At 36.8% G+C, this 23,842-nt stretch overlaps 1 protein-coding gene across 1 annotated transcript in view; it reads left to right on the top strand.

Moving 5' to 3' along the window:
- The window catches only part of clvs2 (clavesin 2), a 37,567-nt gene extending 26,150 nt beyond the window's left edge, over window positions 1-11,417 (top strand). Inside the window, exons 3-5 of the mRNA XM_042503699.1 lie at window positions 7,900-8,010; window positions 8,440-8,672; window positions 10,231-11,417. Coding sequence (XP_042359633.1) covers window positions 7,900-8,010; window positions 8,440-8,672; window positions 10,231-10,324 — 438 coding nt within the window. The 3' untranslated portion in view covers window positions 10,325-11,417. The remainder of the gene's footprint in view (window positions 1-7,899; window positions 8,011-8,439; window positions 8,673-10,230) is intronic.
- The last annotated feature ends 12,425 nt before the right edge of the window (window positions 11,418-23,842 follow it).

Genomic DNA, 23,842 nt, shown 5'->3' with positions numbered 1-23,842 from the left:
ACACAGCTTGTATTTTTACCAATGCTTTGCAACGTTTACCCTAGTGTTTGTGGCACTACATTTCAAGTTTTCCAGTGGCATTTAAGCCACCAAATCTGGGTGTTTACAACCAGCCCGTCCCTGCTTTTTCAGCATATATATGTCTGAGGTGTACTTTTATATTCTCCTGACAAGTACCATGATCAGACTAGAAATGTGAACTGAAATGAAATTTGTGAAATAAATACAGACAGACATTTTGAGTCAGCTAATCTTAAGTATGGCTGTCACCAGTGGAGGACTCAAATTCATAAACATCTTAACCGATTTCACCTGCTGTTCTCATCCATTACTATATATTTCTGAACAGGTGCATGATAAAGGCTGACTGAGGGGGCGATCTGCTTCCCATCATGTGGTTCTGTCCTGTCTCTCGCTGCTGTCACAGCTCCCATTTGATGATCTAAATAATAGATGAGCAGCTGGTGACTTGCAGGTTGTAGCTCTGTATGACCTGATGTTACAGCTTCAGCAGGTTCAGCCATTAGAAACACTTTACACACCAAAGGCCAGCCTCACTCCATCTTTCTCATGTTGTCACAGGAACATTGTCCTGACAGAGGCTGTCTTATTCTTATTCTTATTCTATTCTTATTCTTATTTTGCTGTGCTGCTCCAGTTTTGAGATGGATTGGAGCATCAAATGTATTTGTTTATTGTGTTGCAAGAAAATGTGTTACATTACATTTGTCTGGTTTGGCTCTCCTGACGGTGCCCCTTTGACCAACATTTGAGAGTAGCAAAACTGTGAAAAGACGCATAGGCTAGCATTCCTTTTCGACGTATATTTTTTTTCCCTGTCCCTAAAATCTGGTTTTAGAAGAATTGTGACAAAGACGCATATTGTAACTTCTATAAGATGTGAATGCAGCATAATGATAAACTCACACATTGACCTATCCCAGCTGCTCAAGGAAATTACTAAACCTTTTTTATTTTTAAAATTAAAAAATATATTTTAGCTTGTGTCATTGGGCTTGAGCTGAGAATCATAAACCCATTTGATGGGATTTATTTGCAATAAGAAAAGTATAGAATATCACCAGACTTGAAAAGTCTTTGGAAATTATGCACACTGTGTTATAAAAAAAAAAACACGGTGTTGTGGGTTAGAACATTGAAATTGAAATATACAATAGCTGCGATGAAATGTCAGAAGAATAAATGTGATATTGTGATGCAGCTTTCTTGCCGAGAGTAAAATTTTAAGATTAATCCCACTCTTACATCTGTATGGTGAATATGACGCTAAAGCCAGCAGTCGTTTAGCTTATAGCACAGAAACCGGAAATCCACCTACCAGCGCCTCTGAAGCTCACCAGTTAACACTTAACATGAACAAAACACATTATTTTGTCCTCAGTAATGGAATCATAACGTCAAAAATGCTCAGAGCAAAGCTGGTAGAGTGTGTTTGGTTATCTGTTAAAAGACACGTTGAGTATCCTTAAGGTGGACTCACTGCCTGAGTAGTCAGAGTGCAACTTTTATTTCAGACATTTCAGTAAAGAAGCCACTGGTCTGCTGACGAGTGGTTGACTTCTTTTGTTCTACACTTCAGCCAATCGAGCGGTTGTCGACATGTCACGTCAGTACCGCTGAGCATGTCCCTGAACAGACTCACAGCGTTGAAACTGCTGTGTTGGTGGCAGTCTGTCTGTCTGTGTCCCCTCTGGATCTGTGAGTTTTTATAGCACAACAGCAACATATGAGAAACCACACCGCAATGCTGTGTTCAAGTGACATGGGACAGAAGGTAGAGATGGAATGATTGTTGGGATTAACCCACTGAAACCTGGAGCAACATCACTTTTCTTGTGCTGCTGTGACGCCTTTAAGTATTTAAACCTTTGAATCCTGGGCATGTTGGTGCATTTTCTTTCACAAACATGGGGAAAGGGCAAAAATGATTCATAAAAAGCTAGGGGGGGAACTAAATTTATAATTATCATAATTACATATTCAAAACGATGTTACAAAATTATTAGAATTTTAAGCAATTTCTTGGAGGTCTTTTTTTATTTACAAATTTTCTGGTATTTTTTTCCGATATTTTAATAATTTTTTGTTAATTTTTGGGTCATTTCTTCTTGTGTTCTTCATTACTTACTTTACTTTACTATAGCTCAAGATGGTAGCTGTGAGTTTTACTACTGATAAGCTTAATACTGTTCTGGAGGATTCTGCAAACCAAAGAGAGACAACAAAGTTCCAAAGCACCGTTCACAACCAACAAGCAAAACTGGTTGTGATTTAGCAAATCACTGCAGTGTTTCCAGGCACTTAAAGGGTTGTTTTTTACCAACACATTGCTGCCTTTTCTGCTGGGACACTGGCACAAAAGCGTTTGTTTTTTTGCCAGGACATCACTGCATTTCCGTCTAGTGGTGGTTTTACTGAGACATTGCTGCGTTTCCTGCCTGGATAGTTGCACAAAAAACAGTTGTTTTTTGCTGCTTCTCCTGTCAAGACAGTGGCACAAAAAAGTGGCTGTTTCTTAGCAGGACTTTGCTGTATTTCTAGCTACTAAAACTAGATATTTTTCAAGTTCAAACATGATCTTTTTCTAACCCTAACCAAAAATTATTAACATGTCTGCAACATAACTTGCAAAAACATCTTTGCAGTTTGCAGAAACAAACAATGCCATCATTTCTCCTGACAATTGAATTGCAATTCCTTTAGTTAGCTTAAAAAAACACAAAATAGTTGAGTTACAGAGTTTTAATATATATATGTAACTATTTATAACAATGCAACATAACTTGCAAAAACATCTTTGCAATAATAATAATAATAATGATACTATAGTTAATATATACACACACAGAGTTGCTCATTAAACTCTCAGAATGTGCAGAAATATTCAGAATGCTCACTAAATATGAGCTTTAAATCACAATAAAATAATAATGTACTGTATACAGTATGTCAAAATAGCAGTATTTTGTGTGTCATGAGTATCTGACATTTTAAATCCTGGGATAAGCTTTTTTACCATGCCTGCTGTCTTGTCAGTTACACCTGCTAATCAAGACACCACCAGTTAGATGTAGTCTCCTTGTAAAACTATAAAGACATTAATTATGAGGCATTAGTGTAATATCTGTAAAGAAAAAAAGACCATCACCAACCAGATTGTGAGCGATCTCACTGCATTTTACATGCGTGGCTTCAGGTCAGATTTAGAGGAAAATCTGCTGGATTGCTCGGTGTCACAAAGCCGGAGGTGGGCGCATTTTTTCTGCAGCAAAGCGAGCTTTGAACAGAAAATCATTTATAACGTGTTTATCCTCTTCAGTGCAGCCACAGGCTCCCAGGAGGGGGAGGTGAGAGATAAAGCAACAGGGTTTATGGGAGATTTTGAGAAAATACGAAACATTTCTGTCTGTAATCTGGCAGTGAGTTTGTTTTTTTTATGGGTTTTTTTTAAGAACTCACTGGTTCTACAATTCCTCCTGTTGGTGTTGACGAATTCTTCATCCATCACCTTTCTCAATTCTCTCCAACCTTTGGCTGTAACTAAACTTGCTCTGCAGTGACCTGCAGCGAGAGGCCAAAAATAAATCGCCACAGTCACTCATTTGTTTAGGATCGACATCTTGCCTGCAGTTGACAAACATCAGAGAAAATGTTGTAGTGGTTTTAAGAGGCCGATTATACCCACTTTTTAGGAATTTACATTACCTACATAAAAATGCAGGTATCACTATCCTCTGGTAAAAGACTGTGGTTTCTTCTCTCCTGTCAATTTTTATTAATTTATAAATAAAAAAAAATTATATTTGTTAGCATTTTTTTTTTAAAACCTGGAACCTTTGTTGTGCTGATGCAATTTTATTGTTGTTTTTTCCATATGTTTTTCCATATAGATTTTTCTCTGGTTCCAGACTCTCAATTAATTAATGATTTGCATCTTTTATCCTTTTTATACCATTTTAACACCATTATAATTTATTTTTTTTTTATTATTATTATTATTTTTTTAGGGGACTGATGGTCAGACAGAACAATATTTTTGAAGGCATTAGTAAATTGGTGTGGTCTTTTTACACCTATCTAACAATTTTTTATAGCTCGAACAGGTAAATGAATTGTTGAGAAAAAAAAATCCTCAGATAAATCAACAAGGAAGAAAGCATCTGCTTGCCAAAATTAGTTTAATCCTGACAGGCTTTATGTGCTAGTTTTATGATTGTTTTACTGATCCACATCCTAGTTAATATTTTTTGCAATTTTGGTTTTGCATCGTAAAATCTGACAAGTTGATCTTACTTAAAACAATCTTGGATCTGATTGCCATGAAAAAGGAAAGTACATATAACTTTAAATCTTACTTTATATTTACTTTATATGTAAGCATTTACATATAAAGTTTACTTAGATTTAGCAGTATTTACTTAATTTTGAGTTTTGTGTTAAAGTTGTTGCAACTCAAAAATTACAATTGAAATTACTTTGTTCTCTAAGTGTTAGCAACTTTGTAAACCAAGTTATTTTGACTTAACTTTGATGAAGTTCAAAGATCTGTGCATTCCATTTTCTTAACATTGCTGAGAAAATACAAATATGATTTACAAGTTTGCAACCAGCAGAATATATAGAAATATAGCACAGTAGACTTGGTTTTCTGAAGTCACTAAAACTTAAAGAGATTGACTTAATTGAACTTTACAAAATGTTGTATACTTAACTTAATTTTAAGAAAACGTATTCAGATATAACGCAAACACAATTTAAGATAAATAGTTATATTTCCATCCATTTTTTTAAATAAAATCAACTTGTCCAATTTTACAATGTTTTACACATACTAACTGTGGGTTTTGTGGTATATTTGGAAGAATAAAAATCGGAATAATGTGATGGCAAACATGACTTTCTTCAAGAGGATTTATCTGCTCCTTAGATTGGGAAAGAATGTACATTTTGACTTCAATATCTGCATAATACTGATAAAATTGACCTCAAAATGAGCAAAGTTTAATGGTCATTGCACACATATTTATCAGCTTCTCTCTGCCCTTCCTGGTCCTCAGCATCTTTTACTTCTGGACCTCCTTTTCTTTACATTATTCTCTTTACAGCGTCCTCCACCTTTGTTTGAACACTTCCTCCAAACACCTTCTCCCATATTCTTCACTGGGGAGCAGATCAATCTTTTAGCTTCTGTTTCTTCCTCCTCCTCCTTCAGTCCCTCCAGTGCAGCAGAGGCCTCGTAGCTCATATTCCATTTTCAGTGTTTCATGTATAATGCAGCAGGTCCCTCCATCAAAGTGAAAATGTCTGTCAGAGCAGAGGGCAGGCCAGAGGTTCACAGTCAGATCTGACAGCTGAGAGGGGGAAGGGTTGTCTGACCACGCTTTAAATAAGACTCTTTTTACCCACACTGACAAATGCTACACCTATATTTAGTTTATATAACTGGATTTAGAGGCTGTGTAAACATTTATTGTGTCATCGTCATGAAAAAAGTGCATTTACAAGCATTTATTTGAACAATAAACACAGAAAACTGCGGAATCAGTTTAAATAGGCTTCTATTAAAATATTCAGTAAAAAGCTTTATAAAACAAAAACAATGAGGCTTATATGTGTAACATTTTGGACTGTTTGAAGCAGGGTCCATTGGGAACTACATATATTTAAAGAAAAAAAGTTAAAATCAAATTCTTATGAAATACAAGCAACCTCATGTTATAAAGTGTTGGTCAAAGGTAAATTTGGCTTGACAGCAGTGCTAGATGCAGGTTCAGGGGGGTCACCAAAATCCTGTTTGGATTGTGACTATTTACCTCACATTTCATGTAAATAGTGCCGTAGCTGTCCGGTTGTATCTTGCTCTGGATCACAGCATTGGACAGTCTGGTAGCCGACATCGCAAAACCTCTGGCGAGTCTGGGCTTGATGACTCATATTGGTCAAACCCTAATTTACAAACTTGGCCCGACCTCACAGACTCTCACTGTCTCTGTCTCTCCCACACGTTAACAGCTTTTACACAAACGTCTGCCCCGAGCCTTTTTCATCAGCTGGCTTTGTTATGTCAGAATATAATTTCACCATACTGCCTGGACTACAGCCAAACACACACTCACACACACACGCTTACAGTGGACTGTAATTATCATAATTGTGTCCAGCATTCGAGGAAACACCATGTCAGGCCCAGACTCCACACACTAACCTCCATGAACAAGGACTCATTTCCCTCCGGCGTTGTAGCTGCGGTGACTCCAAAATAGACCGGACCATTTCCTATTGACTATGAGATTAGAGCCCATTTACAAAACTAATCTAATGGAAAGGGACAGGAAACTCACAGAGGTAATTTTTCATTTACTGGAACTCAAAGAAGAAAAAAATCTCCCTTGATTGAGACCGGCTTTCTGTTATTTGTGATAAAAACAAAGAGAGATTATAAATCTTGATATTTTTTTATGAGAAATAATGATTGCAGTTGTCATTAACCCTAACCCTTTCTCCTCTGGTTAGAAAAAACATACAGTATTATGATATGAATTTACATCTGTTTTGTCGGACACTGAGCTCCCCACGACCATATCTGTATATACTGTGTTAAATACGAGAGATGTCCATTATGTTAATGGACAATTTAGAAAATTAAGGAGGTAATGACACTCTTACTTGGGGTGTTGAAAACATAAGGGTCCTTGTTAGACAGCAGTTACACTAAAGGGGACCTATTATGCTCATTCTACGGCTCATTCTTGTATTTTGAGTCTCTACTCCACTTACATGCTTTAATATTCAAAAAACACTCCATTTGTCTGTATTGGAACACCTGAAACGCTCAATTTTAATGGCTGTCTTTTTCAGACACCCTCCCGATAAAGTCCTGTCTGCTCTTGTTGGTCAGCGTTTCCAGGTTTTGTGTATCTCTTTGTCTTTAATTCCATGGTTCTGTTTCTTGCACTGTTACACTGTTACTTGTGTTACTTGTTTTGTTTTGCACTGCTAGACTCGTACTTTTTATATTTTATATTTGTATCTTCTATTTTATCTGTTTTCTTTTTTTCTATATTTATGTTGCACCAACCCACCAGAACAAATTCCTCGTATTATGTTAACTATACCTGGAAATAAATCTTTTTCTGATTCTGATTCTGATTCTGATTCTCTGTACTGTTATAGAATATCCAAGTAATGAGCCGTAAAACCCAGAAATTAAAGAGCATTTTAGTTCCTCTTGTTTCCTCGTCTTGAGGTCACTTGGTTTTTTGAATGAGTTTTTGGTTAGACCACTTAAAAAAGAGACTGTCATGTTTTTTTCTGTGGCATAAAATGCGTTAGTAAATACCCCACTTGCAAACTTTGAAGCTTTTATGTATCTTAAAAAAGAGAGTTGCTTACGTGGTGAAATAAGACCACATAATGTCATCAAGCTGAATCGCGCCACACTGGTGCGGCCGTAGTGTTGTTTGTTTTAGCCCAGCAGAGTTTTTTACCTCTGGAGATTGCATTTAGGCTTCAAAAAACATAAAAGTTGTGTTGATTTGTGAAATTTAAATTACTAAACAGAATGTATAAGTACCACATGCATATTTGTTTACCTCAGATCTTATTTACTGCAAAGATCAAAAGTCCAACCGCATAATCATTTTTGGAACTCGGTACATCTTCAATGTATTATGGGAAAAAAGAAGGGCAAAAGACGACCTGCATTTGTGATCATCATGAAGCAAACAAGCACCAATAAGAGATTATGAGATTAACTAACCTATCCCATTTCTCTTTAGTACTGTTTACCTCTGCAAATATACAAACATGCATCACCTGGATGGGATTATCCTCGTTTGCCTGTGTTTACACATATTGCTGTGTCCTTTTTTTCAACAGGACAGTTTTCCTGCTAGATTTGGAGGAATCCACTTTGTGAACCAGCCCTGGTACATCCATGCCCTCTACACCGTGATACGACCCTTCCTCAAAGACAAGACCAGGAAGAGGGTGAGGCCACAAGATAATCCATCAATCAATATTTTTATATTAAGGACTGTAGATGGTCGAAAATATTTTCCTTGACAACCATTAGGCTGCAATGACGGTGCAGAAACAAGTCCATCATCACAAAACACAGTTTGCCTCAGAGGGCTTTACAGCATAAAACATCCCTCTGCCCTTAGACCCTCACATTGTCTAAGGAGAAATTCCCCCCAAAAAAACTCTGTAACGGGGGGAAAAATGGTAGAAGCCTCAGGAATAGCAGCTGAGGAGGGATCCCTCCTCAATTAAATTACAGTTGCATGTAAACATGTTATAGTAGAAACCCCAAATACAAATATGAACCTTAAATGAGCATGACTGATCGTCTTTAAGCATTACTAACCAAGTCGTCAGTTCAAACCGTCCTAGTGTCTATGTCCTTTCCCTTTGCAGATCTTCATGCACGGCAACAACCTGAACAGCCTCCACCAGCTGATCCATCCTGAGATCTTGCCATCGGAGCTCGGCGGGATGATGCCGCCATACGATATGGGCACGTGGGCGCGAACGCTGCTGGACCACGCCTACGACGAGGAGACCGACTACTGTCCGGAGTCCTACACCCTGTCAGTACAAGACCTGGAGAGGGACCTGGAGAAAAACCTGTCCCCGAAAACCATGAAGAGGTCAGCTCATCACTTCTAACATTTTTACTTTTTTTTTTTTTACTTTTTTATGGAAGAAAATGTGTTACTCATTAATTTCCACTCTGGTTTAAAAAACAAGAAGGCTAGTACATGAAAAAAAAAATGTCTGCTGAAATTACAGTATGTCCAGATATAAATGTAAAAAGGATGCTTCCTGTTTTAATTAGCTACATTATGTATCAACAGAACATCATATTGTCAAATTAATTATGTTATCTTTGCGTAATTGTTGTAAACAAATGGGATAATAATGGAGCTACTGTTTAGATTTTATCTTAATGTGTTATTTTTGTCTTCTTCTCCCCCTCATCCTAATACCTGCCATCTTGACTGAAGAGGATGATCATTTGATTAATTTATTAATTTCTCTATCTGACAGCAAAAAAAGCAAAAATATATAATGATACATATCTTCATATTTGCTGTATTTGCCAGAATGGTAACATAATAAGAGATTAAAAACAAAAGATACAGAAAGCTAAATTAAATTAATAATATTAATTAATTAAATAAAGAAATAATAAAACAAATTATAAAATGCCATATTACAAAATGAATAAAGTTAATATACAGCATGTCATCATATATGTTGACATGTTAAATTTCATTATTTATTTTTTTCTTTAGTTGATGTTGAACAGCATTTAATACAAGTTGAATATTGTCTATTAATATTTAAAAATTGCAATTTCAACACGGTTATAGCAACCTGATTTTAAAAAAAAAAAAAACATGATAAAAAGTGAATCAGTTATTGGCCTTCAAACACTAATATTGTCTGACTCGATGAATGTTCTGAGTATGTTTGACATTTCATGCAGTATCATTTCCCCCTATAGGCCACCACACAGTGTGATTCACAGTCACAGTAAATGATCTGACCACTCTGACGCCAGCTGACTCATTCACTCAGACACATTTAGATAAATAACACCATGAGCTCACAGACTCTTGCTGCAGATCCACACAGCCGCACTGATAATTTTCAATAAATCAGAAGTCAGTTGTGAATTGTGAAGTTTATTTTGAGATACTTGTGCTTTACTGAAGTATTTCTATTTTCGAAGACTTCACTTTATTCCTATGTTGTTTGAGAGGCAAAAAAGTTCTATATATTTATGTTTTGGCTTTATTTCTGGAGTAAGTGAAGATGCGATGTCTATCTTTCTACACAGTCAATGGCCACTGCCAATTACAAGCTTACAAGCTAACAATCAACATAAATTTAAAAAATGCTTACCATGCTATGATTTATCTGCTGGTTTTTGTGCACAACAGATTCTTCATCCAAGTGTGGGTCTGACTGAGGCCCAAACATGTATGGCTGAATGTCTCCAAGTGTTCCCTCTAAGGCTCACACTAGCCATTTTGATGCACATGGCTCTTTCACTAGTCAACCCAAAGCTAGTTTATCTTCATGCTAATAATTTGGAACTGGTACTGACTCACATCCAAGTCTGGTCTGAGTTACGAGAGGACCTGTGAAGACCTCTAGTACACACTAACGCTGAACGTTTTGTTTTGTGTGTCCATGCAGGTCTCAGTCTGTGGTGGAACCAGGCGTCCTGAAACGACCAGACAAAGTCAAAAGTGAAGAGGACAACATGCAGCCGCTTCTGTCGCTAGACTAATCCAAACATCCAATAACAGCTTGAAAGCATAATCGATATTTACACACACAAACACACTGACTTACCTGCGCACCTACTGTAAGCGACACGCGCATCCTAAAAAACACCTTTGGCCGGAAAATGCTGCTGCTGCTGTTGGATTCCTGTTTCTCTTGAACTCGAGAAAAAAATCAAAATGAGCTGATGGGAAGCAGTTGAACGAGGGACGTTTCCTCGCACAGAAGGGCATCTTTAGAGCTAGTGATGGTGTTCTCTATATTTATTTATTTAGTTATTTGTCAAGTGCCAATTCCAAAAAACTGTAAATTAACATCTTTGAACAAATCCGGCCCCATCGGTGGAGCAGGAAGAGGAGAACAAACACCAAGAGAAAGAGTTGCCACATATGTTAAAACAGTGTTTCCTACAGTTGCATAGTATATGGGTGAAAAACTGGACATCAAACTTTAAAAAAGGGCTTGGGGGCCACAGTTCCTGAGCTGCAGTTTTTTTCTTCTTTGTACAGTAATTTAAAGGAAAAAACAAGAAGCACGGCTCAGGATTAACGACAATAATGAGCTTGTTCAACCTCCTGGACACAAAACTGGCAGACAGGCAGGCAGGCACTGGGTTTACTGGGAGTTTACTGGGAGGTTATGGGCGTCTTTCAGGTGAAAATAATGTCTGAACTATCGGTCTTGCTCCAGTTGTCTCTTGGAAAAGCAAACCCCCCTTTACGGTAAGAGCTGTCTCTGTGAACTGTGTGTTTTTTTCCCCTCTTTTTTCTGACCCATATGTCACAAAATACAGTATTTATTCTGCCATTAAGAAAACACAAAGCCGCAGCCTCTTTTTAAACTCGCATTATCATGTTTGGCTTAAGATGAACAAAAGATATATTTTGAGAATTCAGTAGATGTCTAGCCACACAAATAAACAAGCCTAAATTCAATTTTTATAAAAGCAGAGAATGGCCAAGCATATCACCCTCTCCTTTGACTTTGTGACGTTTGTTATATATTACTTGCAATAATTATTTTACATCTAAAATGGACAAGAATCACCACAGTATCTGTATTAAAACATGTCAGTATTATAAGATTTAGAGACAAGTTAAGGGGCTGCACTGTTATTTTTTTGCATGTTTTACTAAAAAATTGCGTTTATTTATTTCAGTATTTTGGTGTTTCCTAAAGCAGATTAAAGCTATTTTAATCGCTATTAATGTTATTTAATAATCTTAACTCAAGCTCCACTTTTTAGCTTTCTTCTGAGCTTTCAAATTTATCTCACATTTAATTGTTAATTTACAGATTTAATTGAAGATCAGTGTGCTATCATGTGATAAAAAAAAGAAAACATTTCAGTAATTCACTTTTTTTTGTTTTTTTTGTCTTCAGCATTTGGCTCAGCAACTACATGAAGAAATGCTTTATGGCAGCAGACTCTTAAAGGTGCCCTGTGGAGTTTATGGCCCCTAGTGACACTACGGACCAATGTTTTCATGAATGGGTCCCTGTTTTGTTTTTATCGAGCAAATGCAATTCACACTCCTGCCATTAGTTTAACACTATTCAATGCAATCAACAGTTGGCAAACGTAATGCACAAAAGGGTGTAACAATCAAGATTAAAAAATTAAGCCTATGTGGAATTACCAAAAACAGCAGGTCCTCGAATGGCCACTTGAGGCACAACAAAGTAAATCCCCAAAGACTTTAAATGTTCAACTTTACAGCCTGTTACAAAAAGTGGTTCTGGTCTCTGTAGGTAATTTCAACATATATGATTACTTTACATGGGGTACATTTTTTCAAAACACACCAGTTTATATTTTTTGAAGGCTGAAAGTTAGGCATATTTAAGGGGGGGGGGCACTTGAGTGACAAGTTGTCTGCTCGTGTCCTCAGCCTAGTCAGATCCACCTCTCACTCCTCCTCAGTGGCAGCCTCTCACTCAAATATGGTGACTTTTGGCTCCAGAAAAAGCAAGGTGGTAATAAATTAAAAGGCCGGACTCGAGGTTTCAAACCGACAGTTTGTAAACCAGTTGGTGACATCATGGTAGTTACGTCCATTATTTATACAGTCTATGTACAAAGGGAAAGAAGAAGAATGCTAGTAAACTTGTTGTAAAAAATGCACAATGCCTTGCAAATCTTTTACGGAATATTTTTTAAGGAAGGAAATACTCCTAATAGATTTGTTTGACCTTGTTAAAACCAGGTGTCCAAGAAGTAGACCGAACATTGAAGCCAATTTGACATAGTGGCCAAATCGTGTTACTACAACTTCAAGGTCCATCATGTGGGCCCAAAAAGATTTTGCCCATAGACTTACACTGAGAAAAGAGACGTCCAATTAGTGGATACATTTTGTTTGAGTACGCAGTTCATGAACTGAATTCTTTTGGTCTAATAATGTTTCATAATTCTTGAAGAGTTGCAGGATTAAATCGCAGAGATATAAACCTGAAGTTAGCCCCTCGCGCACCCTAAATCACTGTTGCAGTTGCTCTATGAGCCACACAATATGAAAAGATCTGCATAAATTTGACTCCCAGCTTATCAAACATAACTTTGAACATAATTTTCGTGTGTTTTTAAGAAAACTCCACAGGGCAGCTTTAAGTCTCAAATATCAGAGCTTCCTGACAGCATGTGAATGTGCCAGAGCTGCAGACTAATTTCACTTTTAGAAGCTAATACTGATACACGGTGATAAACGATCTATCTCAGGCAGTATCCGAGTTGGCAGTAATGTAAGCATGATTAACAGTGAGTGTGCTTGAAGTGATTAGCAGTAAATACACTACAGAGGTTACTGTTAAGTTTTATCTCAGAGAAGTATTATTTTACATATACAAACTACAGTATTTTATTGTACTTACAGTATTTTATTTAAATTCTGCACCTGGACAAGCTGCAGTGTAGATATGTAAAATTACATACACACTATTTGTTTGCTTCCCTCACTGTTTTTTTGTTATTTTATACTGACTTTCCAAAAGCTTCATATGAAAGTGGCACCAGATGAACGTGCTTGACATACAGTTGTTTAGGGTTTTTTTTTGACTCAACAATTCACATACAGGCTTATGTTGTGAAGGTATGACAACTGAATGTCAGGCAGGCCGGCAGACAGGAATACTGTGACGATGACGGCAGAGCAGAGCAGCGGAGGAAAAGCCAGTCAGGCTGCCAAGCAGACAGCTGAGCAGATCGCAGAAAGGCCGGCAGGCAGGAAGTGTGAGGTGGCCGGCCGCAACGAGAGCAGACAGCTGGAATGTTAAACTATCACACCAGCGTACATGACATGTCAACCCCACTTACAACAGCTCAGAGGCTCGACTTGGTGCAGAGTCGAGTTAGACTGCGGCCTCAGTGTGATGTCTGGTTCCACCTCTGTTTAAATCAGATGGAGATAATTGGCCACATGTTTTAGTAATATTTTTATTTAATATGTAATCACCCCCTTAGTGCAGACAGTACCTACAGACAACTTTCATTAATTCCAGCTGATTTTCTTAAAGACGAAAATCCTACAAATACATATATACAATCCTGATAATGTGCTAAGAGACCCCACCCTAATTGTGTGTAGCACAAAGTTGTTTTAGTCACTTGACCCTTACCTGGTAATCAGGAAATGTAATTTTTAAATGTTTGAATTTGAATGTTTCAAAAACATCATTACTGAACATAATTAAGGGTTTTGCAGAATCATATTAATACGATTGAATTTTCTCAACATTGACCACAATACATAAAACAATCCTAAATCTAAAACTTTATCAGCATCACTATCAGACTCAAAAAACTCAAATGTAAGATCATTTTTGTTCAATTTTATTCATGTTTTATAGTGAATGGACAGATGCTTGATTTTTTCTGTCACTTTTGCATCTCTTATTGTCATGTTAGAGAGGTGGCTGTACCACTTTCAGTCAGTCAGACACTTTGGGGGAAACAGAGAACTGCCAGTTTTGTGCACATCAGAGAGACTATAGTAAACTGTGGGTCTAACATGAAAACAGAAAACGTTCATCAAGTGTTTTAAGATGATTTCTGTGCATCAGTAGATACCCAAGGTCTATTTTTCACTGTTATAACACACATAGAGAAGAAATTGCCACAAAATCAGGATTCTGTTGAGCTTTTACAACATTGTGTAAGTTAAGGACATGTAAGGGGAAACACTGAACAGTACTATAAACAGACACACACACACACACACACACACATACACACACAGCCACTGTAGATGCTTCCAGTTGTTAGGATACAAAGTTTACATTCATAAACATCTGTATACTGCTTAAATATAGCAAGATCTCACTCAGAACGTCCTGCAGGTTCACTGATTATTTTTAAGGTTTAAGTATTAGAGGTTGGTATCAGAGGCTGCTTTGTTCTGTTGTAAAAGTATGTAGAGGAACTTAAACACAGTAACACACAGGTAAAGATTTACATTTTATGACAAATATACTTTATCTGGTGACGCTTTATGCTTTGCCACACATTTAAGATTTTTTAAATGTTTTTTTTTTCTTTGTCAGTATTTTATTAAAATTGCTATCTACCTTGTTTATTACACAGGTGACAGATTGGTATATGTTGTATGAACTGTAAACAGAATTATGAAGTTAGAATCTGTTTTTTTATTTTTAAGAAATTCAGCATTTTGAATGTTCTTTGTGTGTTGTTGTCATGTCTTTCCTGCTGAGCTTGGATTATTGTTGCTGAATACATTTTTACAAACCTGATGTAACAGACCAGTAGTGATATATTGATGGTTTTCACATTTCTCAAAGCTGTTCTGGAAGTCCTCAGTCAGTTTTCTAAAAACTTTTGATTCAACCTTTGTGGAAAAAATGAACACCTTTTTGTTTTTGCTGGTTTTGAAAAGGAATCTTCACATTTTCATCAAAACTAACATGGTATTTATTCAGCTAAACAACACTGTCTTATTGCAAACAACATCGGTTTTTCACACCAGTTTCCATGAAAGGAAATATAGAGCCTGCATACTGTTACTCTCCCACGCAAAATAAGATCTCACAATGATGCACGGATTGTAGAGAAACATGAAGGAAGCTTGATGCTGAGATTTGCAACATGACATTATTTCCTCTGTTTATTTTGCTTCACTTATTAAAACGAATCCCAAATATACAACCAATGCATTACTTACTGAAGTGTTTATTTGACAGGGACAAATGCATGAAACATTGCTTCATAAGAAATACTAAGTAGATGCTACGCATACAGGTTTCTAGCCAAGGCTAATTTGCAACCCCTGTCCCTGGTTAAGCTAGGACTTCAGCAAAGATGGTAGCCTGCATAGGCAGAGACTAAAATACAATCAAATACAATAACAATAAAATAAAACATTGCAACAACATTTTTTTCAAGATTCAAGAACCATGAAGTTTATTGTTATGCACAATATGCACAGTAAAAACACAGCGGTTTACACCATGCAATATATATTCATAAACTGGCAGTCAAATATTTTCAGTTAGGTGTTATCTGCAGTTTGCAAGTGACAAACATTTGTGTAATATGATGCTGTCACCATTTGAAATTCACCTTTTACAGAGGTCACAAATCTGAAATGAGCTCTGGCCTTCTGCTTGGATCCTGAAAAGCTATATTTTCTGAGGTGAGCAAGCTGCATGATAACCTAAAATGCCTGTCAATCAAACACCCCGAACATAGCCTGTTTTAAGCCGAATTAGATTCATTATGTAACACTGATTTTGTTAAAAAATGTAATCAAGAACAACATAAGATGTGAAATTAACTAAGAACCTAAGACCTAAGAACTGCACTTCAGAATTAACTTAAGACTTCTTCTTTATTTTTTGAGAGATAATGTGGGGGTTTTCCCACTCATTTCAGTATACACACTCAGAGTGTAATCTGAGCCAGCATCTAGTGACCATTAGAGGTACTGCATTTTAATGCACAACCATGTTGGTTTTAGCATTCATTTATAAGGTTGTCATATAGTATCCCAGCTTTGTGCCACCCTTCTGACTAAAAGTGAAGAAAGTGAAACTACAAACCACATACAAAACCAACAAATTATCACATAATTAATAGAATATATGACACATTTAAACACTGAAAGTTACATACAAGATCGTACTGACAACTGTTTCTTTAGTCTCCATTAAATGTAACACAAATTTAAACCAAATTTCCAGAAAATCGTCAAGAGAAAATCACTGTTCATTTCCATACACGACTGTTATGTGAATATTAGGAGTTGAGATAATAAGGAGTTTACACTAATTCTACAGCTATCAAACCACTGCAGAGCAGGAAGGTGAGATGAAAATATGACATTTTATATTTGCTCCATGTACTGATTTGTGGACGGTCACAGCCTTCTCATCCCTCAACACATATTTTCTTGTTTTTGTCTTCCGCAGTTTTGTTTCTCATCACCAGAGCGAAAGATTAAGTGACAACTAAATCACATGCTGCATGTGCATCATTACTTATACACTGTTTGTGTTGTGTTTGGTGCATTTTGATGCATTTGGTTTTATCAGTGTACAACATTTCCATATCAGCAAAGTAAAAAACTTTTTTGTGAGATTTCACTTTTTTTTCAAGCGCAATTTGAAAATGTGCTTTACAACAGGTTTATGGAAACACACTTTTTGATCAAAGCTTCTCCAGTTTGTACTCTAGCTCAAAACATCACATCCTGTTTTTCAAACTAATTCACTTGTGTGGGAGAAAAACAGCGAGCAGGATCTACATTTCATCTGTGATTTGTTTTTGGATGTGCATGCTCTTTAAAACAAACGCTGGAGTAGGCTACAATATTTGAAAATGTTGATTTTTTTTCAAGTATAATCACTTCTGATTATTGGTATGTTTAGGTTTTACATATGCAAATTTCAATAAATCTCCAGTAGTGATGGTGTCAAATGTGGTTAACAGACTTAATTTCAATACCAGTTTGGAAAATCTATAATGAAGGGCCGAATCATGACTGTTTAGCAGATTGTACAAGAAAAGAGGACATTGCCATCATTCACAGAAATAAGACACATGTGCTCCTTGACCAGGAATACATGTATTGTTTTCATCTATCCATGTTCATGTGTTTGAAACTGAATAGCTATAAAAAAAAAAAAAAAGGGAAAAAGTTGACCTCCACATCCAGTTTCAGTAATGTAAATGTCAATGAGAGTGACAAGTAAGCCTCAGCGACCCTGATGAACTTAACTTTTATTTATTTTTATTTGACAGATAAGTGAAACTGGCATTTGTCTTACATGCATCATATATTTCAATTAGTATTTCATTGTTTTCATGAAGAGTTTTGTTCTAGAGTGAGGTTACAAAAAACATAATTTCTGACTTTGAAAACTTAATTTAATCATCCTTTTCTTCACAATACTGCATCACTGTGCTGTCAAACTTTCCATCACAAGCTTGGTTATTTTACTGACTTATCAAGTATTTATTTCCATGGACTAACAATACTAATCTCTCACTGACTTTTACAAATGTTTGGTTTATCTCAGCCAAAGCCTCCTCTTCCATTAATAGCTTAATGTATTGCTTCTTATCATTAAGTGTATGTGCTGTGAGGATTTGGACACTGAATTAACTTTTTTTTAAATGATTGATAATTTCTTGAAAATGAATGCATACCTTTCTGTTGGTGATAAATTTATTTAATTTTCATATCAGTGTTTTGATTGATTGTATAGTTACAGTAGGAGTTACTGTAGGGAGACCAAACTCAAACCTGAATTGTGAAGTTATTATGGAAAGCCAGTATATAATAGGAGCGGAAAAACTGTTCAGTTAGCAGGTGTTAAATGTATAAATGTCCTCAAAGACAATTTGCTGAAATGCATCATGTAAAACAAGCAAAATAAATATGGACACGTAGATTTTCCTCACATTTCTCTTATTTCTGTGTCTTTAGATGTGTCTCACCAATTCAGTTATTGCTGCCCTTTAACAACAATGAAGTATTAGCAGCAGGGGCTGAAAGCTTGAGATGTAACAATCTGAACTGCAGCTGCAGGGAATCAATAATCAAGACTTTCACCTGTTTCCTGGGTGAGGCAGGAGTCACAGACAACATGAGAGGGAACAAAGACATTTAGAGTTTGCTCACTCAGGCTGAAAGCTTCAATACTCTCTCCACTGAATGATAAAAAGTAAACACAGTTCTTGATCACAGGACAGCCTCGTTAAGTTGCACTAGAAGCTATATATGGCGCACAATATACAGGTAAAGCATTTTTAAACCTTTGTTTTACTGATTTCTGGAAAAGGGATTCGAATTGTGTCAGTATTACTGTGCAAAATCTCATTAGTATTACATTTAAAAAATGAAATAGCGAGAATCAAACCATTTTTAAGCCAAAAAATGACCCCCAAAAGCAATATCTACTTACTGATCATTAAAAATGATCAAAATCAAAAGCGTATTGGCCAATGGGGGCTTTTATCCCTGTAAAATTGTCCAGCATGAGATCTTTGTGTAAGAAAGTGAACATTTTAGCAGCGTAAATGAAGAAAAGTGGCAGTGTTTGCAGAAAAGCAAAGAGTAACTTCAATCAGTGAACTGAAAGTTGAGCTTGTGATAATCAAAAGAGGCACTTTCTTTTATGATCTAAGTGTAGATCTTGTTTTGGGTAATTCTTCGGTTCCATTATCATAATTTTAAACTCAAGAGGTAGACACATGAAAACAATACAGATACTTAAACTTTGAGTTCATTCTGAAAGCTCTCTCCTAGAAATAGGTTTCCCAGCAAAGACGATTTAATACCATGGTATTGTTTGTTTGCTTGTTTGTTTGTTTGTTTGTCTACTTCCATCCCTTTTTTTTTCGTCTTTCTCTGCATGGGATTAGGATTGTTTCATCAAAATATGCCATTAAAGAAAAATCGAAAGAGATTCACTCAAACATGGGTTTAATGAATCTAATTCGGCTTAAAACGGGCTATGTTCGGGGTGTTTGATTGACAGGCGTTTTAAGTATGTGAACAAGTATGAAGATTCAAATCTTGTCCCAGGCTTCAGCTCAGAACTCATAAAATACCACTGCTTTGACAGTGCTTTTGGTGTAAGATCACAAAGCTAAAAGCCACCTTTTGAATTCACCTAATATGCCTCTGGATGGCATCAGGTGAAAACACGACTGGACAGAACCAGTCGCTGTGTTATTATACACCAGTAGGGCACCTATAGAGCGGGCAATGGATTGGTCAAACAAAGCATGGACTTTCATGCTGGAGTCCAGTCTTTGTGTCTTGACTGAATCTGATGTTTTTTGTACTACGAACATGTCCCTCCTTCCACTAATCCCAACCATCTGTACCAGCATGTGCGTTTTTCGACGTCCCGGCGTTGGTCGCCATGTGCTTGTGTTGTGCAGTGTCACCCCACCATGTGCTTGTGTTGACATCACAGTAGCAGCATCCCAGAATGTAGAGAGCAGATGCAGAAGGATACCTAGAGTGTCACATGTAGACATGGAGGTCTGAAATTAACATCAATGGATATTCAACTCCCCTTGACTTAAAACATTTGCTTTCAATTTCAAAGCAAATTTGCGTCTTTGCAATGCGCAGTTCAACTTTGGTGAATTTCGACCGACGAAGTTTTAGCCTCACTAATAGCAAAGAAGTATGTAAAGGAGTAATTGATTGTTTAACCAGCTAATACTGTATGCTATTGAACATAACTATATATTACATTGTGTGTGTTTGTGTGTGTGCATGTGTGTGTGCATGTGTGTGTGTGTGTGTGTGTGTGTGTGTGTGTTCACAATTACCTAAATGCGTGTGTGTATGTGGTCCCAGCTATTTCCAAATTGTGCATGTTAACCTATTGTGGTGAAACCAGATTAATAAATTGACAGTAACTGCTCCTAGATGCATTTAACCATGAAAATTTCATCCTTGTGCTGATAAAAATGTAATCCAGGCAGTAATTATGTGTCTCTTCCAAACATATTTGGCGCAGTGAATGAGCATGCATTTGTTTCTCGCAGGAGACAGCGTTGTATCTTTATGTCCTCATACAGCAGGCTGTTATTTGACATTAGTCCAGTTAATGTCCTTCTGTGTCCCCATAACAACAATCTTTCACTTTTTATTATATCTTGTGAGAAACATAAAAAGAGACACAGTAATGGCCTCACAAATTTCTGCAAATATTTATTAAAATTATGACTCACAAAATGCATTTTGGTGATAGTATTCTACATTTTACCACAACAGACATCATCAGTAGAATCCCTTACGTGACTGAAATGTCAATTGTGACCTTAAATTGGCTCCTGAAATGTTTAAAAACAGTGATTAAATCAGGTTGTTCGCCCTCTCATGTGATTACACCACACACCTCTGCTTTATCATACATGCAACAGGTAGTTTACTGTCTCATTAGGAAACATTGTCAAAATTATTGCCCACATTACAGTCTGATGATATTTAACAACACAAAAATATCCTCTCTAATTAAAACAAATTAGAAATTAGAAAACAAATTCTCTGAGCAAACCAGTGTATGAATCTAATCTCTTTCAGTGTGAGACTTGATGAGGTGATCAATCTGCAGAGTGCAACAAATAAAATGAATATTATCTACAGTCTTTATACAGCTTCTGACTGTTGGTTAATGTGTATTTTACACTGTAGAGTGATGCTTGTGTGAATTACAGCTCAAAAATGTGTTGCTCTACCTCCTGTAAATTATACCACCATGCATATTACATAAGAAATCATTGACAAAATAATTGATCCTTCTAAAAGAACCCAACTACCTCACACCATATTTGTTCAGTCGATTCAAATACTCCAAAAACAACATTAATAAATCTTTCATCTTCAGCAATTGACAGCCCATGACATTCAGTAACACCTCTGAAAGTAATCTGAAACCAATTCCTACAAAGGTATTCTCAAAACATTTACTCTGGTACTGTAGCCACTGCCGCAGGTTCCTCGAGGGAGTATACGTGGCATAAGCCTGGTTTTAAACGCCCCGAACTGTCCATACTGTAGGGTAGAAATCAGCAAATCTCTGTCATATACATGAAGCTGGTTTTCCTCTTTTTGTCCTGCTTGCTAGTGTACACCCCTAGAGTGAGTTAATAAAGCAAACACAATGAGTTGACTATCACTCTGTGAAGCATGTTGGTCTCAAATGAATTTAAATACATGCACTCTAATGCAAATTTTAATGCAAAGATCCGGTTTATTTTTTGGATCATACATAATTGTTGTATTTTGTTTAACACATGCTTCTAAGTTGACTCTCATGCTCAAAAACGCAATATTAAAAAAGTTACGTCTGATACAGTGTATGCTGAAGTCACAACAACAGCAACAACAGTGCATTCTCATCCCAACTTGCTGAATACTGCCACTTTGCCAGTGGACTTACACATCAAAATATGATGCGCTAGGCACACTTCTGCATCAGCTTTGGACATTCAAGGACAGCATGTCAGTTTTTTTGTTACATGCAATTTTCTTTCATTTTCACAGGAAATGTATAGTTTCTGCTTATGACATGCATACAGTCTTAAGTAAATTAAGTTACACAGTACGTAAGACACTTAAGACAGTTTTTAGGTTTACTTCCTTTAATTTTAGACAATAGAGGTCCTTGGTTAGATTAAAAAAAAAAAAACATCATGGCTTTAAGTATGGTTGTTTTAAGTGTCATGTGACAGAAATCACTACCATAGAATGCAACACATACTGGTTGCTATTAAAATAAAGCCACTGGCTTTTGGTTTCACACAGGGAAACAAACAGTAGCCTCTGGTGAAAGTCTAGAGTTTGTGTAACACCTCTGCCCACTCTATACAGACTTTCTTGCTCTATTTTACATAGTTTCTACCCACCAGTGGTTTCATAATGCCACAAAGTGTGCCTCTGTTTGTGTCTAATGGTGAAATCCAATGACAAGTACTTGACAAGCTGGGTTATAGCCCACTGTGTCAACAACTGTCGCCGCCATGAAAGGTGCCTATGGCTAACCTTATCTGACACAGAGACCACTGACAAAGCAGCTGCATTTGGCAAGTTGGGAGTGAGAGCAGGCTGGCTGATAGAGGGAATTGTGTGAAATTTAGGGATATTACAGAGAATTTATTACCTCTGTCATTTAAAAGCATTGCCTGTCTTTGAAATAAACATCAGGTGATGTGACAGGCCTAGTGAGTACTTGAAGAGTTCTCTTTTGAACCTCAATCAGAAAACACGGCATACTCTCATAACCAAATGTTTCCAAGGTAAGCACGTCCCAAAATGTTGGCTTTGATACATCTCCTTCAAACCTAGCCAAAGGGTCCTGCTCCTCAAAGGAGCATTGCTCTGTAGTGCAACTATTGGTCAAAAACTGCACAGGAAACCTTTAAAGGCAAGTGGTCAGGCTGGCAAAGTGTAGAGTAGTGTGTCTGAACTGATTACTGGAAGTACTTACTTTTAGCACATTGCATTGTGTTTCATGTTTAAAAATACTGACCGATAAAAATGGGAAACACAGTCCAAAATGTTTCTACAGGAAAAAAAGGATCAATGTGGTCAAGAATGCCAAAAAACCTATGTGAAACATGCTGACAAGTAATGTTTTGCTTCAAGTTAACACACTGTACCCTTCACAAGTGCTGCAGTACATTGACAACATGCAGGGGAAAAAAACTCACTCTCACCATTATTATACAAACATATGTACCTCTATTTAAAATGTGATCACAAATGGAGTCAAGGGTAAACCTAGTATTCCACTTCAGGATCACATGAATATTTATGAATGCTATTAAACTTGTTGTATAGGCCTACAGTCTAGTGACATTAGATTAGATTTAAAAACATAATTACAGCAGACAGCTGCAGCTGCATGGTGTTATCACTGTCTGTAAATATCATGCAGCTGCAGACCGGCTGACAAATCAGGGCCTTCAGAGCAGCCACCTACTGCTGCATCTCCCCATTGGAATAGGATTAATCTGAAGAAGAAAAAAAACACCTGAAGTGCACAGCAATGCCAGGTGTCTTTTAAATGCCACTCCAACAACCACACACACTCAGTAGGGTGCTATTGTAAAAGGTTGTCAGATCTCATTTGGCCATGAAACATGAGGACTCTTCACACTTACATTTCTCAGGCCTGTTGACTTAAACCCTGCAACAGGGCGGCAAAAAGCAACCCAGGGCTAGCTTCACCTCATTTCACACGTGAACTCCTTAACCCAGTGTTAACATCGATCCTCGGGTTAAATGTTCACACTCAAAACAGCAAACAACAAACTGATATTGCTTTGGTTCCAAACTGGATTCACACCAACTGATTTTAAAGGTGCATTCAGAGTGAACACAAAGTATTTTTCCCCGCTGTATGGTGCAAATATCCAATGATAAAAGGCTGTTGCTGTTAGCTTAGCTCATAGCAACATTACAGGAATTTCCCTTTTATTTTCTACCAGTTTGTCTTATTGTCCCTGCAGCTGAGTCATATAGCTGCAGGATAAGTGCAATAT

The sequence above is a fragment of the Plectropomus leopardus genome, chromosome 16 (assembly GCF_008729295.1).
Source record: "Plectropomus leopardus isolate mb chromosome 16, YSFRI_Pleo_2.0, whole genome shotgun sequence".
Classification (NCBI taxonomy): Eukaryota; Metazoa; Chordata; class Actinopteri; order Perciformes; family Serranidae; genus Plectropomus; species Plectropomus leopardus.
The sequence above is the reverse complement of the archived record's forward strand: the minus strand, read 5'-3'. Positions and strand labels throughout refer to the sequence as shown.